Raw genomic sequence first — 27,849 nt, 5'->3', positions numbered from 1 at the left:
CAGAGTACGCCGTAATTGTAGTGTTGAAAATGAATTCCAAAATGAGATATCCAATCTTAAGGATCGTTTTCTGGTAAGAGGATATGAAAAGCCCACACTAGAGAGAGCCCATAATCGAATAAATAAGATATCTAGATCAGAAACTCTCAAACGTAAGAATAAACATCCATCTGACAAGGTGGACAAAGTAGCATTCATCACCCAGTTTAATGCATGCAGTAATCAGATATTCAAGACCCTCAATAAACATTGGAAAATCCTTAAGTTGGATCCAGATCTTATGACACATGTGACCACTAAACCCAAAATTACCTACAAGAGAGGTAAAAGTCTGAGGAATCTTATAAGTCCTTCTGTTGTAAGCGCCATTGCTCCCCCTGTTTCCACCAATATATGGATGCCTATCAAACCCAAAGGTTTTTTATAAATGCACCCAATGTTGCATCTGTCAATTCGCTGATGACAAAAAGAAAACTTTTAAATACAACACCAAACAAATGTATCACATTAATCAATTCATCAACTGCAATACAAAGTTCACCGTTTATTGTATTGTTTGTCATTGCGGAGAGATATATGTGGGGAGCTCAATTCGACCTCTGAAAGAGAGAATCCAAGAACATATACGCGCCATCCGTAACAACAATGTCAGCTATCCCCTAGCAGTCCACTATAATACGGCACATATAGGGTCAGAAATAATTGCCGTCAAATTTCATGGTATTGATATAGCCAGTGCCAATCCAAGAGGAGGGGATAGAGTCAGCAACCTAAGAAGGTTAGAATCACAATGGCTAATCAAATTGAGGGCTGTTGACAGGGGGTTGAATGTAGACCGAGAACTGCATGTATTTCTCAAAGATTAATGATGTGCAGATCTATATATCTGATTGTATCTGTGTCATGCATTGCTGCAACTTGTCTAAACATCTTACTGACAGCTTATATCAATGATCTGTTTTCTGTTCATTAAATGTATAGGAATTGGGTAATAGAAATATGTCCTTTTATGAAATACTTGAGGAAACACTGTATGTACTCCGGCTGGTGTACAACAGTCATCACAAATTAATATGCTTGTGCTCTCCTAGTGACATTCTATTTTTTCCCATGTGTCTTTATACTGTGTTTTAATTACTTAATTAATATTCTCTTGTTCTCCTTAAGTGGGAAGGAACTTTTTCTTGCCAGGTTGACGACTGTGATCACGTCTACCAGACTTGAATTATTCGCGTTCACTTCAATCTTATCACGCTTTGGTGCTCATATGCATCTGCGTACATTTGTAGTTTGCTATGCCACTGTACATTCGCATACTACACTCCAATATGGCCCCCACTCCCGTCGCGGCTATCGTTGAATCCTGTTTTGAGTCCTTTTTCGATGTTTACTTCTTAGTAGCCGAACTTCCGCGTTATGTGGCTTGCAGTGCACCCGTTGGTGCACGTTGTATATATAATGGCTCCCGTTCTTCAGCTTGGCTCCTTGAGGCGGGCCGTTACGTCGGGATACGAGCACTTTGTTGTTTCAGGTAAGCGCAGACAAGAAAAGCTTGGTTATTTTTGTGTATGGGAGGAAACTCCTCGATGCTGCCCACTATTTCAACCATACGCGTTTTTCCTACCTTCCTGTTTCTTAGATCACAACTTATCATGGTTGTTCAGGAAGTTTTGTACTGAAGCTGCGCCCACACTCTGCGCTACTCATAACGCGTTGTAACTACAAGGATTTACTTAACATTTCTCGTGGTAAAGTAATATGAAATGTGAGTATCTATATGATATTGTCCTTTCTTGTGTTCTGCCCCCGGAGCGTGAATAACTAATATGGTTATCACACACAGATTCTAGTAGTGACGCTTAATAATTAGGCACTTCTCGTTCCGTGGGTTAATACCTTTGTTGTTATACCTACATGTATTTTAAAATGTACCCTTAGTTGTTTATATTTAAACTGCTAATCAGGTATATACGGAGGTGATTGGCACCCGTTACTCATAGGTTTGTCTCCTCCTATATTAGAATGTTTCAGAGTTTATGTTACCATACCATATACTTGTGCTCCATCTCGCCCTAACTTGGACTTTTTCTAATCTCTAACTTAGAAACAGGCGGATAACTTTATACTTGCGCGATTAGTCATTCATGGTACCACCAGCCATCTATTTATGGTTTTGCAAATTCTGATCGTGTTTCAGATTTGATGGAACCATAGTATGTATTTGTGCTCTGCTTCGCCCTAACTTGGACTTTTCTAATCTCTAACTTAGAAACAGGCATTTAATTATATACTTGCGTAATTAGCCATCCCTGGTACCACTAGCCATTTATTTATCGTTTTGCAAATTCTGATCGTGTTTTTCTATGCACAGGACCTGCTTCTTTTGATACGCAATGTGAATATGTCAACTTTTGTCTCACCCTCTCTTTTTGATCCAGAATTGGGGTTATTTCGGCCACCTCGTTATATACTTTTTATATGCTGCTGTCCATCAATCCTGTGCACCAATCACCTTTCTTGGACGCACTAGGATCTACACTGTTCCACACACTTCGGTGAGACTTTTAATAACACTGCTAAATTGTTGGTATGGTTTAGTTTATACCTGCCAAGTAGCTTTATAACATTATTGCTATGTGTTGGTTTAGTTGATATCTGACAGGCGGTTATTTAATCTGTGCTTTGTCGCAGGCCCTGTTTGTTCTTTGTGCATATTAGCTTAGCCTGATCTTTTTGATCACTTACTGATCTTTTTAATGGGGATGCTCAATTTTGATGGCCACGTTATTGTCTTTGTATGTGGACACAATGTCGAGATTCTGTTTCATGTATAATGTTTGACTTTTCATGATGTCTCCGTATCTAGTCAGTACTTCTAGTGCCTATGATAACTACGAATATTCTTACCTCCAGGTGTTCTATCCTTGGACTATAGCAGTGCACCCCGTAACGTCCATCTCTGACATCACGAGTTTCACACATGATTTATGGTAGGGATTTCTCCCTTCTTGGTCCTCAATGACTTATGTTCCATTTTTTGGGGTCCCCTTTTTTTTAACGTTTTCTAGTAATGCTTCTCCTTAGCACATGTACTTTGTACAGTAGGTCATGATGTGTTTTATTGTTGGTTAAATCTTGTCACATTTTTTGTCTGTTCACAGGTAGTGTCTCTTGTGGTTTGTTGAAGTTCTCATGTATATGTGTAATGTTTTAGTGTTTTTATATATGTGTCATTATAACACTGTCTATGCTCTTGTAATATTGTGTAAACATGTTTATATGTAAGTCATCTAAATGTTTGTATTTAATACTTCCAGCCTTGATAAAGTCTCAGCAAGAGACGAAACACGTGTTGGCGAACAATATGCTGGAAAAATCTTTATGAAATTTTGAATAAAGAAAAATTGAAGAATACAGACTTGGATCTCAAATTATATTGGCGTGACAACTGCTGATCCCGTACTATATATAAAGAAACTGTTCTTTTGAACTGCATCTGTGTTTGCTAGTTTGAACACTCCTGTGTATAAAAGCTTGAGTGCTGAGGGCTATATACTAGAGCTCGTTGTTGATTTTTACTAATTTGGAGTGCTGTAATTAGAATTTCCCCACATATATGGGCTCAGTAGTCAGTCAACAGAGTCCAGATCATTGAATCTGTTGGGATGATGAAACATGTCAAGAGACATAGGGCTGTGTATTGACCTGTCCCAGTTTGGGTTGCCTAGTATGGGATTATCTATTTGCTTATCCTCACCCATCCAGTTTGTTCCACCCATCTTGTACTCGGGGCGTTTCTTACTATATGTACCTGGGTAAAAGTAAGTCAATGGGAGGGTTTTAATGCATGTGTCTGGACTGCTTGGATTCTGCTGACAAATATGCCTGACTGTCCAACTGTCCCTAAAGTTAATCACAATGCAGTTCCCATCTATATTCTTTTCCCTAGCCCCAGCCCAGTCTGTTCGTACAGCGAATAGAATTTCACTGGCACCCCCCTCCGGAAGAGGTCTATGGCGATTCAACCAATATATACACTTATTTTTCAGGTCCCTATAATCCTCCACCTTTCCAGCACTCGGGGGGGGGGGGGGGGGGGGACCCCAGCAAGGACCACCACATATGGGACTGACTCTGGGGGCAGTTGATGATTGTTGCGATTTTGTACTCCTATTCCCAGGCCCAGGCCCAGATTTATTGGCTGCTTAGGTACTTGAGCATGGTTGCTTCCAGCAGTAATGCCCCTACCCACCGTATTTCCCATGTTATTTGGGGATAATCTCTGTGTTATCGATAGCTGTGGAGTTGGGTGTGTAGCCACTATATCAGACTGAGCAGCTGGTACCCTCTCCCCAAAAGTATCTCCCGTAATTAAGTTTTGGGACCCCTTTTGGCTTGGCCCAGATGTGCTTGGGCCATTACGGGACAACTCCGAGTTCCCCCTACCCGTCCCTCCTTCTTTTGGGATACATACTAATTCAAGACAAGAAAGTCTTTTTTCAATAGAGCCCAGTCTCTTGTGAATTGGAAGGCTCGACTGTATAAATATCTGTTCCATCTTTTCCCAGAAATCCCCGCCTTTCTCTATGAGTACTGAAGCTTCTTCAACTAATGACAGTGACTTGTCTATTACAGAAGGTTTTCGACTAAGTCAACCGCAGGCAGTTCAACATCCTTTCTAGAGCATTTTTGCCTTTTAGTGTTCTTGTTGGTTAGAACAATTCCCCCACGCTTCCTTTTAACAGCTTGTTCCGGGGCTTTACTTATTGCACTAGAGTTCACGTCCGCCACCGGCCTCGCGGACTAACCGGATCTAGTGCAGCGGGAGTTTTGGGGAGTTGTTCCTGATGTTGACTCCAGAGGTGGCATATTCGCCGGTGGGCTATGCAGCATAACTACTATCTGCTCCGGGGTATTTGTTCCATTCTCTAGTGTACCCGGTGCAAGTCTGGCCCCAGGTTGAGCTGCCAGCAGTGGCTGTATTAGTGAAACATCTAAGACTGGCAGGGGGGATAGGGATTTACCAATCGTTCCCAAGGAGGATTTTTTATTGAATATTTGATCCATGGATAGACGTTTCTTCATGAAATCAATTTCCCTTTGTATGAGTGACGATGCCCTAATTAAGAATTGATCTATCGTTCCAACAACTTCTCCGGTGGTAGCCGTCCGACCCCTCCCGACTCCATTTGTGGCCATGCCCCAGTAGCGACTGAACTTAGCAATCACTGCAACACTGACCTTAATTAGGTGTCTGGATCACATTCCCAGGGTTACAGCGAAAGAGACGGGCCCCGTCCCGTCCACTGTCGTCCTCGGACGGCCGCAGACGGCCCCGCCCTTGTCCCGGGCTTAGCCCGGCGCGCGTCCGTGCGGCGGAGACCTGAGCTCCCTAAAGTACTTCCGGTGAGATGAGGATGCGGGGCGGTCTCCTGACGGCCCCCGCAGCTCTCTCTGGGTCTCTGTGTCCCCCGGCTGTGGCTCAAGGATTGCAGGCGAACAGGAGACGCAAGAAGTATTAATGCCCCTGTGATGTGAAGAGGCGGGGCGGTCTCCTGACGGCCCCTGCAGCTCTCTCTGGGTCTCTGTGTCCCCCGGCTGTGGCTCAAGGATTGCAGGCAAACAGGCAAGTGCGCAGCGGGAGACGCAACAAGTATTAATGCCCCGGTGATGTGAAGAGGTGGGGCGGTCCCCTGACGGCCCCCGCAGCATATCATTTCAACATGCGAGGGGTATCACAACTTTGTCCTCAAATTCCCTCTAAGACCTTCTTGTCACAATGTTGTGGTGTATACTCATTAAAATGTAATCTAATATGCTACCATCAAAGACCCACCCATCAACTAAAAAAGTGTGGGAAGGAAAGAAAGCACCTCACGGTTGCAACACCAAGGGGGCTGCTGACTGGTACTCGCCAGCAAACCCACTCATCATCATTGGTTGCTTTCTTTCCAGAAAGGAAAATATGAAATGTGTGTGCTCTTAAATAAAGAAAACCTAAGCCCAATGAAATCAAACTAAGATAGACTAAACTCAGTGTCAATGTACTATCTATGCCTGCTACTATCATGCAGGACCCTTGGACCCCGTGAGAATATAAACAAATATTCCTCATCATTAAAAATGGATAAAGCTTACTAGCTTCCAGTAACTTTATTCAATGCTGTAAGCTCTTCCAAATTAAAAATAGCTCTTATAGAGCCATAGTCAATCATTAGCCAACATGTTTCGTTGCCATACCAAATTTTTAAGCAACTTCTTCAGGGCTAGTGGGGTTCCAATTTGAAATTTCACGGGAGGTTCACATCAAACCTATGATGGTAGTAAAAAGACACAAAAGAGAGACAACGCCATCTGTGAAACACAACTCATTCCAGCGATACAGATAATCTTCACTTAAGATTTTACAATGACCCATACCATTTGGTTGGCCCTGGAGCAGTCTCCGGTACAGCCCCATCAAAACAACATGAGCAAAGACGATTGGATGGCTGTAAAATCGCTACAAGATAATAAGCGTATTACAATCAAGTCAGCCGATAAGGGTGGTGCTGTAGTAGTGCTTAACACCAGTGACTACGAGGCAGAGGTGCTTAGGTTGTTAGGTTCTCGCACCAATTACCATCCGCTGGTGAGAGACCCTACACGAGGCTTACAAGATACCATCAAGGCCTTGGTGGTGGATGCGTTGGAGAAGAAGTGGATTACCCAGAAGGAGGCGGATTTCTTAATCAATCAGAAACCGAGGATACCGGCATTCTACATCTTGCCGAAGATTCACAAACCCCAACGCTCACCCCCAGGCCGCCCAATTGTTTCGGGGATACAGTCAGTATTAGAACCCCTGTCCCAATTCTCTGATTTTTTTCTGAGGGAATCAGTCATCAAACAGCCCTCTTTCGTGCAAGACATGACTGGTATATTGAACATCTTAAGAACAGAAGAATTTGATCCTAATAATCAATATCTAGTAACGATAGATATTGCATCGTTATATACCAGTATACCCCAAGATGCCACGCTGGTGGCAGCAGCGCAAGCACTTGGGGCAATGGACTGGTTTTATGACACCCTTCAGTTGTTTGTCTTGAAATGCATCGAGTTAGCCCTTACCAAAAATGTCTTCGAGTACCGGAACCAGCTGTAGCTTCAGGTGTCCGGTACTTCAATGGGAGCCACATTCGCACCAAGTCTGTCCTGCATCTAAGTGGGCCAGTTCGAGGAAAACGTCATCCATCATTCTGCCAATCCCTTCAAAGAGAATATTTCTCTTTGGAGGAGATATATTGACGACGTCCTCTACATCTGGAATGGATCAGAGGACCGATTGACCTCGTTTTTTACGTGGCTCAATCAGGCTGATGACAGTTTGCGTTTTACCTGGTCTTACAGTAATACAGCAGCCGCATACTTGGATATAGATATTACGGCTGTAAATCAAGGTCTAGTGACTAATGTACATCAAAAACAGAGTGACAGAAATTCTCTGTTACATTACCGTTCCTTTCATCCCAGAGCCCTCTGGGACAATCTCCCGGTTGGGCAATTTTTGCGGTATCGATGCAATTGCTCCACGACGGAGAAATTTGTGGAACAATTAGAGGAATTGGTGGTGAAGTTACAAGCAAGAGGGTATCCTGGCAAAAACATCAAACAAGCACGTAAACGGGCATTTAATACTCCCCGTGATGCCCTTTTGCAAAGGAATGTTAAATCTAGATCAGACTGCCTCCCAGTGGTCACATTTGACCCCTTTTCCACAAGAGTGAGGCAAATAGTGAGGAAGCATTAATCTATTCTAGATACTGCAACCGACAAGATGCCACCGCCTAGGTTTGCGTTCAGGAGAGCTTCCAGTCTAAAAGACAAGTTGGTACATACAAGTACGTTGGGTACACCAGCTGGCTCGAAGTTACCCTCCGGTCATTAACCTTGTGGAGGGTGTACAGTTTGTGGATTGACCAAGGCTACCAAGAGTGTGATTTTGGAGAGGGGACGTGAATGGTTTCTAAATAACTTTAGGAACTGTAACACCAGTAATGTCATCTACAGATTGACTGGTAACTGTGGATTGCACTACATTGGTTTAACCTCAAGAAAAGTCAAAATCCGGATACAGGACCATCTTAGTACCCTGAAAGCAAAAAAACTAACTACACGGTTAGTTCAGCACTTCCAAGAAAAACAGCATGACCCCAGGGACCTGAGGTGGACTGTGCTTGAAAGAATTTTGGGTGATACCCATAACATTGAATCGATTATGGCAAGAAAGGAGGCCAAATGAATTTTTTCTGAAAAAACAGATAAATTGGGACTGAACGACACTATTGAGTGGAACAAGGTCACCAGGTTTTAATATGCCTAGTTTGCTTTCATCATGAACTTTTTGTCTGATATGATTGTGTCTTTGAAAAAGTATGTGTACCCCGCTGCCTTATGAAGTGTTTGGGACACACTCAATCATGTTCCTTGGTTGAGTTATTTAGGTTTTTTTCATGGTGTTGAGCACTACACAGTGCCCTATCATGTGGTCAACGAAAGGCTGAATCCCTTTGCACAGCCAATCCAATTGTCAAGTTGCTGATGCGGTGTACCACTATTGGTGCTTCCTACTCCACGTTTATGAAAAGAGAATGTTCAATGATGTCAGGTAGCATCCTGTTGTGGCATTGGTTTAGAGATATAAAGACTTTAAAGCCATTAAACTCTATGGTAGTGGAGAATATAGAAAGGTAAAATGTGTGGGTCTATTTGAAATAAGGATTATACATTGAACACTCTTGAATATATGTCTTCCCCGGTTTTCTAAAACAGGGTTGTTGAACCACTCCGAGCTATCGGATGGAGAACTAATTTCTCCTTCCCATTGCAAGATGGCACCCATGTTGAACGCGACCCACGGGATTCACGTGATCGGGGTCGCGTAGGAGTCCTCGCGTCTGGCAGCCCCGAGGCTGGTGATCTTTGGCGCTGAAGAGACACAGTAGCGGTAAGCGGGCATGTGCAATGAAGGAGCTTGGCAGGCAGTGCGGGGCAATTTTCGAACCACGAGTTCCAGGTGAGTTATATCCCAGCGTTAAGATTTATAGGCTGGGAGGCTCGGTGTGTGACAATATATAAAGTAGAGCCCCGGGGTCAATACAAAGTGCTGAGTTAGCTGTGGGAGCACAACATGGCAAGATGCACCGTAATGTGACATTTTTTAATACTGATTAAACAATGTGTAGTTGCGTGATGTGGAGAGAGAGTGTAGAGCGTCCCATGTGAGGCATATGGGTTGGCATTGGTTAATGAAATTTCACTGTCTCTTTTAATCTCTATAGGTGATAGGACCTTTTGGCGCTCACCACGCGAGCATGCGATCATTGGACGTGTTTTGCTCGTTTTTATTGTTGCAGGTATGCAGGTTACATGGAACCAAATGGTATGGGTCTTTGTAAAAACTTAAGTGAAGATTATCTGTATCGCTGGAATGAGTTGTGTTTCACAGATGGCGTTGTCTCTCTTTTGTGTCTTTTTACTACCATCATAGATTTGATGTGAACCTCCCGTGAAATTTCAAATTGGAACCTCACTAGCCCTGAAGAAGTTGCTTGAAAATTTGGTATGGCAACAAAACATGTTGGCTAATGATTGACTATGGCTCTATAAGAGCCATTTTGTATTTGGAAGAGCTTACAGCTTTGAATAAAGTTACTGGAAGCTTGTAAGCTTTATCCATTTTTAATGTTGAAGATTATTTGTTTATATTCTCATGGGGTCCAAGGGTCCTGCATGATAGTAGCAGGCATAGATAGTACATTGACACTGAGTTTATTCTATCTTAGTTTGATTTCCTTGGGCTTAGATTTTCTTTATTTAAGAGCACACACATTTCATTTTTTCCTTTCTGGAAAGAAAGGAACCAATGGCGAGTACCAGTCAGCAAACCCCTTGGTGTTGCAACCGTGAGGTGCTTTCTTTCCTTCCCACACTTTTTTAGTTGATGAGTGGGTCTTTGATGGTAGCATATTAGATTACATTTTAATGAGGATAGACCACAACATTGTGACCAGAAGGTCTTAGAGGGAGTTTGAGGACAAAGTTGTGATACCCCTTGCATGCCATTACTATTTGAATCCATAAGATGTCTAATGATCAGATGCTAGAACTAAAGTAAATTACTCTGTTTTATAGAAATGCCCTTATTGAGTTGTTTCTGCTCCTTCTAGTGCCCAGGAGCACATGTCCTACTTCCGATAAAACCTAGATAACCTCAACTCTTGCTAGAGGCCAAACATGTTTAGAGAATGACCTAGCTTTTGAGAATACCTTAACTCACTCATTCCAATGCCTGGACTAACTCTTATATTACTAATGTGCAGACATGCACTTGGGAACAGCAAGACAAACCCACATAATTATGATGCCCTGCTCCAATCATACTAATAAAAAGACTCTGAGAGTAGCTGGTGAAACCTTTTTCAGACACGAGAATGCTATAAATATTATTAGTCGACTCACTTACTGCCATTCTGTGCTGATAGAGAAAAGGCATCATAGTTCGCACAAGATAACAAGTTCTCTATTTGGCTATCATCATCTTCATCTTTCTAATACTGTGACTCACCAGAATCTGAGAACAAGAGTCCCAACACTGGCACATTTTTATGGCAAAAGTACATATTCTGCAGCTCTCACTTCTCGACAGTCCTCAAAATAGCATCTGCCAAGGGTGTTTTTTAGCAACAATGACTGCAAAGCCACTCCCTGTGAATATCCTGGCCCTGTAGCGTCACTGCTGACCAGGCCTACTCTACTGGTACCATGTCAATAAGCTTGTAATTGTTCTATGGCACTTTCAGTGTTGTAGCCGCAGAATGAACTTGCAACAACATAAATTCACATGTTGTGGACTCAGGGGCAGAACAGAGCAGATGACTCCACTATAGCTTGCCTAAAAGAAATGTGGACATGTTAATTAACTTCGAAAAATGATTGCTTTACTTGTTTTGTAGAGTTGGTAGGACGTGAACACGTGTAAGGTTTATTGATTTGCATCATTACATTTATATTCACTGAAAATGAAAATGAAATGTTTCAATTAAAAGTGATTCCCACTGTGGTTACCTTGTATTGTCAAGACAATCTATCGGCCTGGTGCAGTACTGGCTGTGATGCCCTGTGTCTGGCCCACTCAGATCAATAAAGAGGTGATATTTCAGATTCCATTCTATAGATCCTCAATGTGACTATTAAGATCCAAAGCTCTATGCTGAGCTAATCTCACTGTCAGACACCATTCCACTAGCCAAATAGCATACATATGATGCATTTTTGTAATACTGAGTGTATTCAGTCGAGGATCTGCTCTCTCACAATATCTACAGCTACAAGTTCACCCATACAAATGTCTTACGTGAGATGGAGAGGTACAGGCAGAGCAAGCTCACTGCCACTCTAATGGTTCAACTTTCAAATGGTGCTTCGTCCAAACGTATTTTCTATCCTGTTCCAAGAAGCACAGATAGATAAAAAGATAATAGATTTGGCGGGGAGAAAACCAAACGTCTTCCAATTTCCCTGCTAGGGGTTAGTAATCCAAGTAGACCCCTCAAACACAAAAAACATGTGCTAAGAATCACAAAATTAGCTGGATGTCTATGGATAGAAGTTGCCACAAAACAGCAGAACTGTCTTTTTTTATCCCTCAACATGTTAGCAGAAAGAAGATCAACAATATGGGCAAAATTCATTTATTTGGTATACTGAACTGCAATTATGAAAAAACCATTATAAAATACATGAGAAAAAAACAACTAATTATGGAATTAAGGGGGTCATTTAGACTACTGTAGGCGGTTCGCCAGCCATTTGGGCCGGTAGAGAAAGGGCCTTTAGTGAGCCCCCTAGAGAACCATTCAGTATGTTTAACCCCCAGCAAGGCAGGAGGGAACTTTTCAACAAAAATGCTTTTGTAAGAAAAGGAAGAGCACCTTTTGAAAAATGCATGTCTTGACAGGCCACTCAGTATGCTTTTTGTATTTCAGAAACAACAACCTCAAAACTGTGTGTTTTTTCTTAAAAACAATAAACTATTGTTACACTGTGCATGGAGTTTTCTTCATGCATATGGCAGCCATCAATGACTTTTCATGCTTAGTTTTGCCATGCCTCTCACAGAAGACCCAAGAAGGAAAAACAGCGTCAGAAAACAAGCCTTACATAGGCTCGGCATTTCACCACTACAATGTTGTTGGCCGTGTGATGTATGAGAGGCAAACTAAAGGTTTGACACAGTGGAATCAGCTGCGGCCCTGCTATCACAAACCAGGCAGTTCTCCCATTTCTAAATGAGATAGGGCGACAGCCAATTTGGTAGGGCAAGACATCAGCATCTTTTCAGTAGCTGTCCCACTTCTGGCAAACCATAAATGAGACCTTTAGTGCAAAAGAACAGTGAAACTAGATCTGTTCACAATTATTACTCCACACAAAAGAAATTATATAAGAATGTGCTTCAATAGGGTGCACTGATGTTGACCGATTTTTAACTATTTCGGTTTCAGTCATATGAATGACAAAACTAACTTATATTATGTTTTACATTTTCATTGAGAAAAACTGACCCTACAATTCACCTAGCAATATCAGAACCATATGTCATAAGGCAAAAACTCTTTATACGCAAGCGGAAAATCTCACGAGAAAACCAGTAGAAGTATGGCAAACTTCATCCTTGCTGTAGATGAGATACTATTAAAAGGTTTATGAAATAGATTAACGCTCCAAACAAGAATATCGACCAAAATGCAACCCACTTCAGAAATGAAAATCCAAAAGCAGATTATAAACCAAACATCGAGACAGATGAGGAAAGACCCATTAAATCAAAACTTACAAAACGTTTTACAGGAAGCAAAACAACTGCTAAAAAGGATGAAATGCAGGGCCGGACTGGGAACCACAACCAGCCCTGGCAGAGTGCTCGGCCGCCCCCCCCCTCCTCGTTGGAGGTGACGCCAAGCTATTTGCCGGGGCCGGTTTTGGCCGATTTTGGTACAGGGACGATTTTGCAGCTATGCTGCAAAAACGGCCCTGTAACAAAAACGGCCCCCAGGGGCCCAAAACCGGCCCCTACCCGTGCGGCGCACCGGGGGATTGTCCGGTGCCCGCTATGGCTAGTCCGGCCCTGATGAAATGGGAAAAAAAGAAGCTGATCAATGAATAATTATGGATTAAACTCCTCTATGAAGCTAAACGGAAAAACAGCTCAAGGTTCTGGGATATGATCAAAAGACTAAAGAATCCAGATCATCTTGGCCTAAATTCCAACATAACTGAGGAAGCATGGAGAAATCACCTCTTCAAGCATTTTAACAACACATTCGCTGACAACAAGGAGTATAGTGTAGAAATAAAGACAAAATGGCCTACGAAAGTAGTTTGCAGAGAAAAAACAAGCAACGGCTGCACAATGGAAACTTACCAAGACCTAGAGTCAAGAGAAACTGAGTTACCTCCCTGCGCAGGAAATGTAAGGCTAGATTTAAGTTCTTCTGCCTCTGCCGTGATTGATCAATCCACTCATACATCAGCGGAAATCAAGAGACAAATAGCTAGAGGTAGACCAACAGGTGCCCCGGCCCAAATGGCATCCCACCAATGTTATATAAATCAGATGCTGAGTTTGGAGTGTAGCACTAACACCGTTTTTTTAAAACATAAAGGACACATTGACATTACCGGAGTCCTGGTTTGGATCAGTACTAAGCCCAATTTTCAAACAGGGAAGCAGAAAACTCCCAAATAACTATTGGCTTATTGCCCTCATAGACGTGGAGGCCAAGTATTTTGCAGGAACCATACTGGAGGAGTTAACATAATGGGTGACCGAAAATTCCATTCTCCCTAGTAATCAAGCAGGTTTCCGCCAGGGACAGGGGACCACTACAAATATCATGGCATTGACCCTGCTGATGGATGCAGCAAAAGAGACCAAAACTCCCCTTTTCCTGTGTTTCATTGATTTTACTGCCGCTTTTGATCACGTTGATCGAAATAAACTCTGGCGGAAACTGGAAAAATGGAGTATACCGAAACAACTCTTAGACCAACTGATACTACAGGACACAAACACCTTGATCAGGGTTAAACTAGGAGCAGGAACACACCTCTCCAAAAAGATTCCAACAACAAAAGGGTTAAAACAGGGCTGTGTTCTGGCGCCATTTCTATTTAACCTTTTTCTCGCAGACCTGTCAGGAGAACTTGATAACTGCCCCTGTTATGCACCCAAACTAGGGAAAATTCCGCTGTCCAATTTGTTGTACGCGGATGACCTGGTTTTAATCAGTCGAACGCCGATCGGCCTTCAACATCTTTTGAACATAACTCACACCTTCTCGGAAAAGAACTGCTTGCAAATAAATTTTGCTAAAACTCAAGTTATGGCAGTGAATTATCGGAAAAAAAGGAAAAACAATTGGCATGTAAACGGACAAGGGCTGGATTCGGTAACCACCCACAAATACCTGGGAGTAATCTTGTACTACACAAACTCGTTCAAACCTCAAATAGAATCCTTGCAAGGGAAGGGAACCGCAACCTGTTTGGTGATAAAATCTTTAAAGGTCAAGTTCCCCTACTTAACGTTTAATCCGTTGCTCCAGGTCCTCCGAGCAAAACTACAACCGACCCTTACATATGGGAGTGAACCCCTTCAAGGAAAGGATGCAGCGCCACTGGATATAGTGATAGCAAACTCATGCAGGGCAATTTTCAATCTGCCAAGATACATTTCTCCAGCACAAATTCGGCTTGAATTTGGTTTGCTAAAACAAACATTGGAAAGACGGATCGTGTATGTCACGACCTGGCACAAGATTCAGAGTGCAGAGGCTAGCTCTCTAAACTCAAATCTATGGGAAGAGCTGCTTCGCCATCAAAAATCCTCTGCCAAAGACTATTTATTAGAATCACTCCAAATCTTGGGACTGTCAGACCTCTGGGACATCCCTACTGAACTTTTGTCTTTTAAAGAAATCGCAAAAAAATCAGCACGTAACATCTCTTCTATCGAGGACAAGAAGACACTATCCAAAAAAGCACACGGCTGGATTACACTCAGCGACTATGCAATACTGAAACCTAAAGAGTATCTTAATATTGGAATGAATCTAAAGACAAGGAAAAGTTTTTTAAATTACGTCTAGGTGTAATCCCAGCTCCTCCCCATCTGCCGTCCTGGGAAAGAAAAAACTTTCCGCAATACTGTTGCTTGTGCAAAGCTAGCAAGGAAGACATTATCCATGTAATCTGCACCCGCCCTAAATTAAAGGACCTGAGGTGCAACTTACTGCGTCCATCGTTTAAACTACATGGTGTCCGAACATGTAGGCAGGCGGTCAAATTGTGCTTTAATCCCACCAAAACAAAATCAAATTGTCGGGTCACAACATTTTTCGAACTAGTAGCGAAAAGACAGAAGAACACGTGGACCGCGGATTAATAAAAACAAAAATAAAGCCGGACTGAAAATCTTTGATACGGTGCCCTGGAGCCATGAACCTTTAATTTTAAAGACTGCCAAAAATTGACATTTAAGAACATTTTAAATTTTTTTAGAAAGCTGCATGAAATTAATTTTACGTTAGTTTTTTTAGTAATGTTCTAACTGTTTTGTAAATGTTTTAATTAACCATGTACAAATAAAATTATTTACCATTTACCAATACCTACAATTCACCTTTTTTAGTGGCAAAGTGTGAGGACTAAAAGTAACAGGAAAGCAAATTAAGATCAAAGTATTTCATCACATACCTGAATTTGGATAAAGACAGACGTCATTAACATCATGTTCCGGCTCTATGGATGTAAAAACTTTTCCCTGAAAGGCAGAAAATGTCATACTGAAATCTCAATTAATAAAACTAGCAAAAGACAATGCTACAGCCCAGAACACTGGAAACTGCAGCTCTTCACTTTCCTAAGGAAATAATCAAGATGGCAATAACAATGACAGCAACTCATAGCAAAGGAACCGCAAGCAGTTGCAACTGGACATTCAGCCTCATTTTAAAAACATTTTTTAAGAGATTTATATAGCACAAACTAGACCCAAGAAATCGGGAATCAGAGCGCTTTACATGAGCACCAGTTTCGTTACAAATGGACACATTCATTTTTTTTAGGCGAGGGGAAATTAAGTGATTTGCCTAGAATCACAGGATGTTGAGCGTCGCTGCCATGGATATAGAACCACATGCTACTCAGACTCCTGCCATCTGGAGGTTGGATCAGGACCAGTATAATGTGGAAATGGACAGAGGTAGTGTTTGTGACCATAATCTATCTGGTGTCAACCAATTCCACAGAATCATCTCTGCTCCTACAGTAAGGTTTCCACTCAGTTCAAACAACGGTGGTCTTTGGCCCAGGCCAGTTCGGTCACTGGTTTGGTACAGCCCAAAAGTGTGGAAAACTGACCCAAGTATAAGTCTCTTTAACCAAGGCGTTACTGAGGTCCCACGGTCCCAGATCTCACTGGAAGAGAACTGCCGCCACATAACACATGGTGTGGCATTTCTCAATTTTCTCCTGGTGGTTTTTAGTGCCTAAGACAGAGAATGCTTAAAGTGATACCACCGTTCAGGATCTGATAATACTGCTCTTTAAACGCCTCACGTTTCTCAAGTTTTCTGGAGTTTAGCTGCGACTGACACTGAAACAAGAAATGCTACCAAAATGGAAAGCATGAGCCTAGCGTTTTTCATCTTACTACAAGCCCAACTTGCTACAAAAACTACTTCCCATACGATCTTTAGTTAAACATGCGCAACCACTTAGGGAAGATGCTATCAAGTGGAACAAGGTGCCATTTTGTGTGACAGGGCACGCATCCACAAATAATTACAGAGCACGTGTCATCAAAGTTGCCTTTCGCCAATCGTGAACAGAATCTTTTTTATTTTGAGTTAAGAATATCAGTCGGTGAACACTCAACAATTATTTTGCTCGTCATTTTTTTATTCTCAGTTCTCACCTGCCGGTTTTTAGTGCAAGAGTCACAGATGGTATATTGTGGTTCCACCGTTCGTCTTGTGAGAATGTTGCTCTTTGAACGGGTCGGTTGAGGAAGCTACCTGGAGGTTATTGGGGGATTTGCTGCTGCTCATTCCATTCCAGTGTACTTCAAATAAATGTTACCTACATGAGATTGCCAAGTCGGACATTCCTTCTTAAACAGGACCCTGAATTATTCCATCACTTTTTCCATGTTACGCTGCTGTCTCATAGTCCAAATATGAGCATTCAATGTAGCACTGGCCATTTCATGGAGCCCCCTAGGACAGCTTTGCCAATGGCTGTGTGGGCTATTTTTTATGAAAGTGTGGTGAAGTCCATTTTTCTTTACACATCCCTACAAGCATCCTTAAACTTACTGTGAAAACCAAATTTGTCATGTGGAAGCTATGCCAGGAGGACATTGATAGGATTCTGCGCAGTATTTGTGTCTGCACAGCTAGTAAACTGAAAGCCTATACCGAATCAAAACTGAGTGCATTGTCCCCATTTTCCTTTTCTCATTATCCTGAATATATTTTTATATCCATATTTAAAAGATATTTTTTTACATCATTTTTATTTATACAATACAAGGTCTCAAACACAGACCAACAGTATGAAACAAATGCAGCATTGATGCATATTCGAACCTCTCCGTCTCCACACCACCCCTCTCATACAGTCTACATTATGACCGTCAGATTGGCTCCAAGTCCTCCTCAAATTTCGAATGTCCAATGATTGGGTTGTATATCCTATATACTCTGTTGTTCCTATTTCCTGACAGCTTCTCATACTGCCCACCCTAACCCACAGCCGACCGGCTGCCTCCTGATCTCCTTAGGCCTTTGCCGTCCTGTATCCCGCCCCCCCCATATTTTGACACCATCTTTCCCCTTACTCTCTCTTCCCAGTCATGAAATTTCGGACCTATTTTGCTGCCCCATTTATGGGCTATCTCCCTATTCAACACTATGTAACCCAGGGTAATTAATATAGTTTGTTGTAGGATGACGGTTCAGAGTTATTCCATATGCCCAGTAATGTCAAGGTGGTGGTCGCCTCTCTAGTCAGCCCTGTGGCCTCCTCTGGCCTGTGGGTTACACTCCTTCAGAAGGGTTGCCGTTTGGAACATTCCCTTCTGGCCACATTGTCGGAGGCATCGATCATCTCTAGCGCTACCTGTTTGGTTTAATAATGTTGGAGTGTAGTACATCCTGTGTAGGACATTCAACTTGAATAGGTGCAAACTCGCCTTTATTGCCAACACCCTCTGGAATCGTAACTCGTCTCTCCAACCCTCATCCTCCAACTCCCCTATATCTCTCTGCCAGTGGGCCTTCAATCGTTTAAGGTCCCCCTGTGTGATCCTCATCAACATGGCATATGTGAGGGAGATAGCTCTGTCAGTCATGTGTCTATCTGGTAGTCTCCTTTCCTGTGGAGAGTCCTCCATTGAGCCCCCCAAAACGAGATCTTTCTTTGGAGTATGTGGCACAGTTGTAAATATTTAAACACCTGTGTCACAGCCATCTCATACTCTGTCCAGAGCTGTGTAAATGGTACCATGCCATTTGGTCCTAGACTTCCCCTTGTGATGATAGTCCAATGATGTCCCAGTGTTTAAAGCCTGGTAATACTGTCACCGGATTTCGGCCCCAATCCCTGTCCATTTCTCTATTCAGCTTATGCCAGGTTCTTACAACTGCTACATTTACCGGCAGGGTATATTTTGCCAGTTTCCCTCCGTAAAATATGTGCATGTAGCCCCTTTCCTAATTGCTCCAGGTCCACCCTAAAGGTGGGGTCATCCAATGGAGCATATGCCCATTAGGTAACTATGCCGACCTGGGCCACCTTATAATATTTGTGTAAATCTGGCAACACTATCCCCCCACTCCTCCCACCCCCACCCATCAAACACCAATCTCTGGAGGGTGGTCAAGGCGATTTGTGGTGACCTGCTCCGGCACCAGAGGTATCATAGCACCCTATTAACCCTTTGAAAAAAGGAACTGGGAATAGCATAGGGACTATACTGCAATATAGAGGTAAATCAGGGCAGTGGAACCATTTTGAATATCGCCACCCTCCCCATTAGGAGGAGCGGTAGGGTATCCCAATGTTGTATATCTTTAACTAGTCTGGCCAGTAGTGGGGCCAGGTTATACCTGTAGTGTGTGCGGTCATCTCTGGAGATTCATAATCGCAGGTATTTGAAGTGGTGTGTTTCCATTTTTAGTGGCAAGGGCAGGAGATCCATAAGTTCCCAGTTGCCCATTGGGAAAATCACAAATTATTCCCAGTTTATGCCTACACTGTATTATTGTCCATATTTCGTGTAAGAGAGATGTCTGGTTCTGACAGATATGACAGGATATTATCAGGGTATAATGATATCCTTTCCTCCCAGAGGTCTCTCCAGTGCATCTTTTCGAATTCATTTATCCAGGGCTTCTATTACCAGGGCAAACAGCATCAGTGAAAGGGGACAACCTTGTCTTGTGCCCCTGCGGACAGGATATTATTTGGATAGGATCCCATTTACTCTAATTTGGGTGCTAGGAGTTGAGTAAAGGAGCTTGATGCATTTCAAGAATTTGAGACTAATTCCCATTTTTTCCATGACAGGGAACATGAAGGGCCATTCTAATGAGTCAAATGCTTTGCAGGCATCCAGAGACACCAACGACAATGGTATCCTGAGCCCCTCTACTTCTGTGATGTTATTGTAAAGGCATCGGAGATTTAGCCCCGTCGATCGGTGGTGTATGAAGCCGTTCTGGTCGGGATGAACCAGATCCGAGATCGCCCCTCGAAGTCTGTTTGCTATTCCTTTGGCCAGTATTTTGGTGCATTTAGGAACCAAATTGGTCGGTACGAGTCCCATCTATCTATAGGCTTGCCCTTCTCTGGGATAAGAATAATTGTCACAGATAGGCCTAGATATATCTTGTGCAGTGGAATTACTACCTTGCTTGCCATTCTTTTGAAAAATTCTGCCAATGGCCTATTTGGGCCTGGGGTTTTTCCAGAGTGAATCTGTGTAAGGGCAAGGGGTATTTCCTCCTTCGTCAGGTCCTCCTCTAGTCCTTGGGTTTTATCCCTAGGCCTGTAGAGCCTGCCTGAGGGGTGTCGACTATGCAGCATAGAGACCCTGCATATATTTTGCCACAACAGTCGCTATTTTTTCGCTACCCACTATTCTTTTTTTTTTTAAATGTTAGCTTTATTTGCACAAATATATACCTATCCATTACTAGCATTCTTTTTTTTTTTAATTTGTTTATTGGCATTTTATCAAAAACAAACATTCAGCAGTACAGTACGTACTTTTGGATAATACAGACATGAGGTGTTTTTCAAAAAAGAACAAACGAAAATTACAACCAAAGCAGAAGCAACACATTTGATCAAATGCATGTGTAAAATACATCATCTTGAATTCGCGGTCAGGGCATCACACACTGGACATGAGTCGCACATCAGAGATTATAAGGATGGGATTGAATAAAAAACAACAAGTGCTGCGGACACACAGTGATTTATGACGTCGAAGCATGCTCATCAAGCGTCTCTGGATGGGATTCTGTGGAGGCCTCGGTATCCTGTGTAGCATCCAAACTACGGGTTGCCAACCAAGTCAGAAAAGGACCCCAAATATCTTTTGGTCTGGATGCCTGTGGCAGCAGTTCCCAATATATGTTTAACTGTTCTTGGCAGAACGTTGTGTCTAGGGTCCAGGTTTTAATGGCAGGTGGTTTGCGTTTGCCCCAGTGCATCGCGATCGGCGCTTAGCCAGCAGTAGGAGAATGGCAAGTAGTCTGCGGTGTCCCAAGGGGGCCTCTATAACATATCCTAACGTGCATAGTTTGGGAGAAGGGACTGGGGTAGACATTAGGATCTCATTGATTGATACGAGCACCTCTCCCCAGAAGCGTTCGATGCAGAGACAGATCCAGGCCATGTGTAAAAAAGAAGCATCTGTAGATGCACATCTCCAGCAGTTCGCTTTGGAATGGATAACCATGCGCTTAAGCTGTAAAGGTGTTCTGTAGATACGGTGCAAATATTTAAAATGTATAAGACGTAGCTAATATATTGGAAGAGCATCTCCAGCTGTCCATAACAAAATTGCCATTGGGCCTCGGATATTGGGTTGTATAGTTCTTCATTCCAGCCAGCTAGGGCTTTCGGGTGTGTACTCAGGGCAGATCGTGGCAGGTATGGAAATGTGTCATGTAGCTTGCGACACGTTCCTCTAATAGAATAATATAGTAATACATTAGAATATTTGGATGCGTCATCTGGTAGGGATGTGGGGGGGGGGTAAAAACGTGTTTTTGGATTAAAGGTCGGTGAAATTGTCCAATCCCAGCTAGTGTGCACGCGTAGAGTTGCCTTCATCTTCTAGTATGGGCATTATCGAGTTATGTGCAAGTGCAATAGAAGGTACTTATAGTACTGCGTGTCCAGCTCGAATGTGAAGTTTATCCCAAGCGCACCTGAGTGTATCAGATGTATTTATATCGGCATAGCGGTGGTTGTGAGGCTGGTATAGGGCTACTGTCAGCGGTAGAGGTGCAGCGCTGTCAGCTTCGACTGCAACATGGGGTTGGAAGGGAGTTGGGAAAATCCAATAATGTAGGAATTGACCCTGTGCGCAGACCGCATATAACACTAGATCAGGAGCGTCTAGTCGACCCTGTGTCAAGGGAAGTGTGAGTATTTCCCATGCTATGCGCAGCTGTTTCCCGGCTCAGACCAGGGAGATCATTGTGGATCGTAAAGTTTTCAAGAATGAACGAGTAAGTTGCAATGGAATGTTAGTAAGTAAAAAGAGAAGCTTGGGAAGCACTATCATTTTAGCTATAGCAATCCTACCAGCTAAAGAAATAGGAAGTTTAGACCATACTGTGATTTTCTCCTCCAACTATGTCAATGTGCAACCGAAGTTCATGTACCAAAGTTCCTGAATGTTAGTGCTGAGCCATATCCCCAAGTAGCGGACGGGGCTAGATGCCCACTGGATGGGATAATCAGGTTCGAAGGCAGTGAGATTAGAGGTGTGTGGTAGTAGGGTGGACTTGGTCCAATTAATATGTGCGCCGGAGAGGCCACCAAATCTTGTAAGTTCCCGCAAGACAGGGTTTAAATTATCCAATGTATCCCGAATATACAAAGTGAAATCGACCGCGTACAGCGAAATTATGACATCTCTCGTGGGGAGGTCTAGGCCACGTGCCTGATACCCACTATTCTTAGCCATCTAGTGCTCTAATGTCCCTGATGAGGCTCCTGTCCAATGCTCGAGTGTGGAGCCATGCCAAGGGTTTCCCGACCTTGTCTCCTGCCTTAGAAAGTCGCTTTTATTTGGCCAGGTATGTCAGTTTTACTTAATCTGTGGCCTCAGTACGATACTCTTCTGCCTTAAGGAGGACACAGGTTCGCCTTTATCGGTGGGTTGCCGGGTCCATGCGCCCTCAAGGTTGGTTATCTATTCTTCTAGTGCTGGGCATCTTTGGGCTCCCCCCCACACTTCATCTGATTTAATAACCCCTTTTAATGTGGCCTTAAAAGCTTCCCAGTGTGTTAAAGTATCCGTGTCTGCGAGGGTGTTGTCTTTGACATAGCGTTCCAAGCCTTTTCGAGGTGTTCGACCAAAGATCTGTTAACGACTCTCCATGCTGCCAATCGCCACCCATCTTTCCCTTTTGTATATCGTTTTTAAGGTAATGCCTAGAGGCGAATGGTCTGAGATTTGTATTTAGCGTCTGGGAATTTATGTAGTGTCACCTGTTGCGTAAAGAAGTAGTCAATCTTGGAGGAGGTTTTGTGGGCTCTCAAATAATATGAGTACTCCTTTCAAGGTTCGGGCAGGTGTCTCTAACTGTCGCTCAGTCCCAGTGCTCATGCAAAGCTATCTAGTTTGCCTGCCAGTAGGCTGTGTCCAGTGACTTGTGGAATCTGTCCATGTGTGGGTGTAATGTCATGTTAAGGTCTCCACCCAGAATCATTGTGGTTTGGGGCAGTTCTAGTAACAAACATCCCAGCCGCTGCAAGATATCAGACTGTAACCCTGGTGGGGCATAAACATTCACTATCGCCAAGGTTTCCCCCGCTCAGTTTCCCAGGACTGCTGTGTATCATTCCAGGTCATCTGTCCTGACCTGTGTTCAGTGAATCACTGCTGTTGTTTTTATTAGGATCGTAATCCCTGTACATCCCCCTACCCAAGACACCACAGTTAGAGGTGTTCAGGTGTGTTTCTTGCAGGAACACCATTTTGTTTCAGATCTCATCTGGGCTTTAATCGCCAGGCTTTGCTTAAATTGGTTCCCCAATCCATTAACATTCCAAGTTCATGTCTTAAGAGCCTGCGTATTTACATTTGTCATTTCTGACCCTCCAGTTGATTGTATCCTTCCCTTCCAGGTGGGGCGTTTCCCTTATTTGTTCCCTGTGTCACTGCTGCTAGTTTACCTCTAACCCAACTCTCACCCCGCCCCTCCTTACCATGCTGTCGCCTTTGAACTTGCCGCCACCCCAATGCATGGTATGTCCATCGCCCTAACTCTGTAGTAACAATATTGTAAACAATACCATGTGTGCTATATTGATATCAATATTGCGCGGAGCCGAGGCGCTGCCGAGAGTAATAATCAGCATTTTTTATTTAAGCTCTCCATGGTATTTATTTATGTGTTTTATAGAGCGCAAATTTGACCCGTTAGGGTATCAGAGCGCTTTACAGGAAAAACAGTCATGTACAGAGTAGGTATAGCAACATCCAGTTACGGATCGAAAGAAGGAGGACAGGGTGCAGGGTACATAAGGGAGAAAGGGCACGTATTTACAGAATAAATATCCAAATATTCAAGATGAGATAATATATTTACAGATTACGTTAACCAATGTTCGCGGCAAGGCCCTAAGCTTCTGATGGGGTGAGCTAGCTAATCTGAAGGGAGGCAATAGAAGGCTATAGATCAAGGCTATGGTGGTGGTGGAGGCAAAGTTTAAACGAGATATTTGCTCATGAGGAATGATTTGGCATCCTTTTTGAAGCGAGTCAGAGAGGGTATTCTTCTGATCTCCGGTGGGAGAGAGTTCCATATTCTTGGGACAGCCGTGGAGAAAGCCCGGTTGTAGGTTTTTTTTTTCCAAAAGTGTTCAGGTTGGAGCAGGAAGTCCCTGGCAGATGGGGAGTTTCTGATTCCTCCGGAAATCACAAGTTTCTGCCTCAGATATGCAGGGGAGTTAGAAAATAAGGCCTTGTGCGTGGTGCATGCTACTTTGAGCTTTATTCTTGCCTCCAGGGGAAGCCAGTTGAGAGCTTTCAAGTGAGGGGAAATGTGTTCGTATTTCCTCGTGCCGGTGAGTAGTCTGGCAGCCATGTTCAGGCAGGCTTTTAGAGGTGTCAGGGAGATCTTGGGTAGACCCGAGAGGGTAGAGCAGCCGTATTCCAGTCTAGAGATGACAAGTGCTTGGATTGCCATTTTTAGGTCGAGAGTATTATTATTCATTTATTCATTGCATTTTTAAAGCGCACCAGCTACCCACAAAAGGTTTCCCGGCGCATTCATAAGATGATTCTGCGACGCTACAGTCAAAGAACAGTTTAGATGTTAAAAAGCCAGGTCTTTAAGGCTTTTCTAAAACTCATGTAGTTGGTCTCATTACGTGCTGTGATTGGCATAGAATTCCACAGTGTGGGTCCCAAGAAAGAGAAGGATTTGCCGCCCATACGCGACAGCTTTATTTTGGGGATCACAAAATTCTTCGCCGTGGCAGAACGAAGAGCACGGGAAGGGCAGTATGGACGTACCAAAGATTGGAGATATTTTGGGGCTTTTTTCGTAGCGATTTTATGCGTAAAGCAGAATGATTTAAACTTGATTCGGTTTTCGATTTTTAGCCAGTGGAGAACTCGAATGTATTTGGAGGTGGAGGTAGTGCTAGGAATTTTACATAACAATCTGGCTGCTGCATTTTGAACTGTCTGCAGCCTTTGAATCGTGGCTTTCTTCGCCCCTAAATACAGTACGTTTCCATAATCGAGCCTCGAAGTGATCAAAGCATTGATTACCGTTTTCTTGGTCGATTCTGGTAGCATCCAGCAGATGATCTTTAGCCATTTTAAAATGGCAAAGCATGTATCAGACGTTTTTACTGCTTGCTGATGCATGTTAAGAGAGTCATCAATAATGATGCCCAAGTTACGTGCTTGCATCACCGGGACCGGGAGCAGGCCCATTTCCTGCGGCCAATGTTGGGGGCCCCATAACTCCTTGTTTCTACCCAGAACCATCACCTCAGTTTTCTCTCCATTTAACTTGAGAACATTTTTCTGCATCCATCCTGCAATTTTCACGAGCCCACGTTTAAGCATAGAGGGTTTATCACTATTTCCTGAGGAAAGTGAAAAAAACAGCTGAGAGTCATCAGCATAAGAGTACATTTGTAAGCCGGTTTCTTCCACCACCTTTGCTAGTGGGCTCATATACAAATTAAATAATAACGGACTAAGTATAGAGCCCTGTGGTACTCCATGCTCAAAAACCTGAGTATCTGAACAGGCTGAATGAGAAAAGACTTGAAAAGTTCGTTCCTTTAACAGAGATTTAAGCCAATTTAAAGCGGGACCTCTAATGCCTAATAAATATAGTGTCCGCATTAATACAGTGTGTGATACCGTATCGAATGCGGCACTTAGGCCCAAAAGTACAAGTGCAACTGTTTCGCCTTCATCCAGCATACTACGGATATTTTCAGTAACTCCCAACAGGGTCGTCTCCGTAGAGAAACCCGATCTAAAACCTGATAAGGCGGTAGCAGTTCTTGGGCAATGGCGAATTCAGTTAAAGAGCGATGCACATGTTTTTCCAAAATCTTTGAGAATATCGGTAATAAGGAAATGGGTCTGAAATTTGAAGGCAAATTAGGGTCGGCTCCAGACTTTTTTTAACAACGGATGGATCATGGCATGTTTCCATTCTTTAGGTACGGTCTCCTCTTGTAGAGACGCGTTTAAAAGGTCTGTGATAATATCCATTGACTCCTTTTCAAGTTTTGTACTGAGGAAGTATTGAGTATTGAGGAAGGGTTTCAGTTTCCTAAGATAGCTCAAGTGGAATCTGGCTGATTTGGCCATTGAATTGATGTGGTCCCGCATGTTCAGATTGCTGTCGAGGGTGATTCCCAGGGATTTGGCCGAATCCACGATGGTTGGTGGGTAATTCAGGGATGTGATAGCCTTAATCCATGATTGAATCTCAGGGTTGGTGGTAGGAGGGGCGATCAGGAGAAATTCTGTTTTCTTTTCGTTGAGTTTGAGTTCATTGGATGCGAGCCATTGGACAGTGAGTTTCAAGGCTTCGTTCAGGGAGAGGATCTCTTCGAGAGATGAGGTTTTGATGTAGATCTGAGTGTCATCAGCGTACATATGATAGGAGATAATAGCAGTGCGTAGTACTTCGGTAAGCCGTTCCAGGTAAAGATTTAAGAGGGTGGGGGAAAGTGTTGATCCTTGAGGGACTCCAACCGTGAGAGGGGATGGTGCCGATAGGTTGCCGTTGACAAGGAATCTCTGGGACCGGTTATGTAGGAAGGATCTGAACCACTCAAGAACAGTGCCATCCAAACCCATCCTGAATTTGAGGCGCTTGAGTAGCTTTTCATGGTTGACCGTGTCGAAGGCCGATGATAGGTCCAGGAGGATTAGGAGACAGGTTTTGCCTTGGTCAAGGGCTTGGAGAGCATCATCAATGATGTGGAGCATAGTGGTTTCGGTGCTGTGCCCTGGTCTAAATCCAGATTGGAAGTCATCAAGCAGGTGGAAGTTGTTGATGTGTTGACTTAGCTGCTGTTGCACACATTTCTCCATCACTTTGGCTAAGAGGGGGATGTTGGAGATGGGTCTGAAGTTGTCAGGGGAGGCTGGATCCAATGATGGCTTTTTCAGAATGGGGAGGACTTGGCCGGCTTTTAGAGAGTCGGGCACCGTTCCTTGCCTGAGAGAGGCGTTAATTATAGTAGTCCAGCAAGGAATAATGGATTGGGCGACGGCAGCTAGGCAGTTGGAAGGAAGAGGGTCATTATAATGGTTATTAGGGTTTAGGGAAGATAGGATTTTGGACACAGAGTCGTCGTCATAGAGTTTGAAGTGAGTCCAGTGAGCATGGTTTTTGGGTGAAGTCTGTGAGGGCGATGTGTCTGGAGAATGCGAGTCGAGAGGTGTTTGGGGGTATGTGATGGAGTTGAGTTCATTTCCGAGGGCTGAGATTTTGGCATCGAAGGAGGAGAATTCCTCTGAGGATATAAGAGACTTAGGAATTTCTTTTGACGTTTTGGCCAATTTGTTGGATTGGTGTTTGACCAGTTCGAAGAGCTTTTGGGGTCTGTTCTTGGCCTTCTCTAGTGCAGTTCTAAAGAAGTCTTTTTTGGACTTGAGTATGTTCCTGTTGTAGGCATTTCTGGCCTGGCGGAGGAGTTTTAGATGGGCGGCAGAGGGGTGCTGCCTCCAGGATCTTTCAGCTTGTCGGAGGATTCTCCTCTTGTTGTTAAGGGATCCCGTGAACCAGGGGTTTCCGTCTTTGATTTGGGTTCTTTTCAACTTTAGTGGGGCTAGATCATCTAGGATGTTTGAGATAGACGCAGAATAGTGATCATTGAGGTCGCTGGCCGTTGTGAAATGAGAGGGGGGGGAGGTCGGATTTGCAGCGAGCCTCAAGTTCTCTGCGGTCTAGGTTCTTAGTGTCTCTGATCCAGCGTTTAGGAATCACTGGTTACGATGCCCTAGTC

At 43.4% G+C, this 27,849-nt stretch overlaps 1 protein-coding gene across 1 annotated transcript in view; it reads right to left on the bottom strand.

The window, feature by feature from the left end:
• NOL10 (nucleolar protein 10) overlaps positions 1 to 27,849 on the bottom strand; it is a 1,044,486-nt gene that overhangs the window by 547,147 nt on the left and 469,490 nt on the right. The window contains exon 12 of the mRNA XM_078647803.1: positions 15,802 to 15,868. Coding sequence (XP_078503929.1) covers positions 15,802 to 15,868 — 67 coding nt within the window. The remainder of the gene's footprint in view (positions 1 to 15,801; positions 15,869 to 27,849) is intronic.

This window comes from Lissotriton helveticus, chromosome 6, assembly GCF_964261635.1.
Source record: "Lissotriton helveticus chromosome 6, aLisHel1.1, whole genome shotgun sequence".
Taxonomy (NCBI): domain Eukaryota; kingdom Metazoa; phylum Chordata; class Amphibia; order Caudata; family Salamandridae; genus Lissotriton; species Lissotriton helveticus.
The sequence above is the reverse complement of the archived record's forward strand: the minus strand, read 5'-3'. Positions and strand labels throughout refer to the sequence as shown.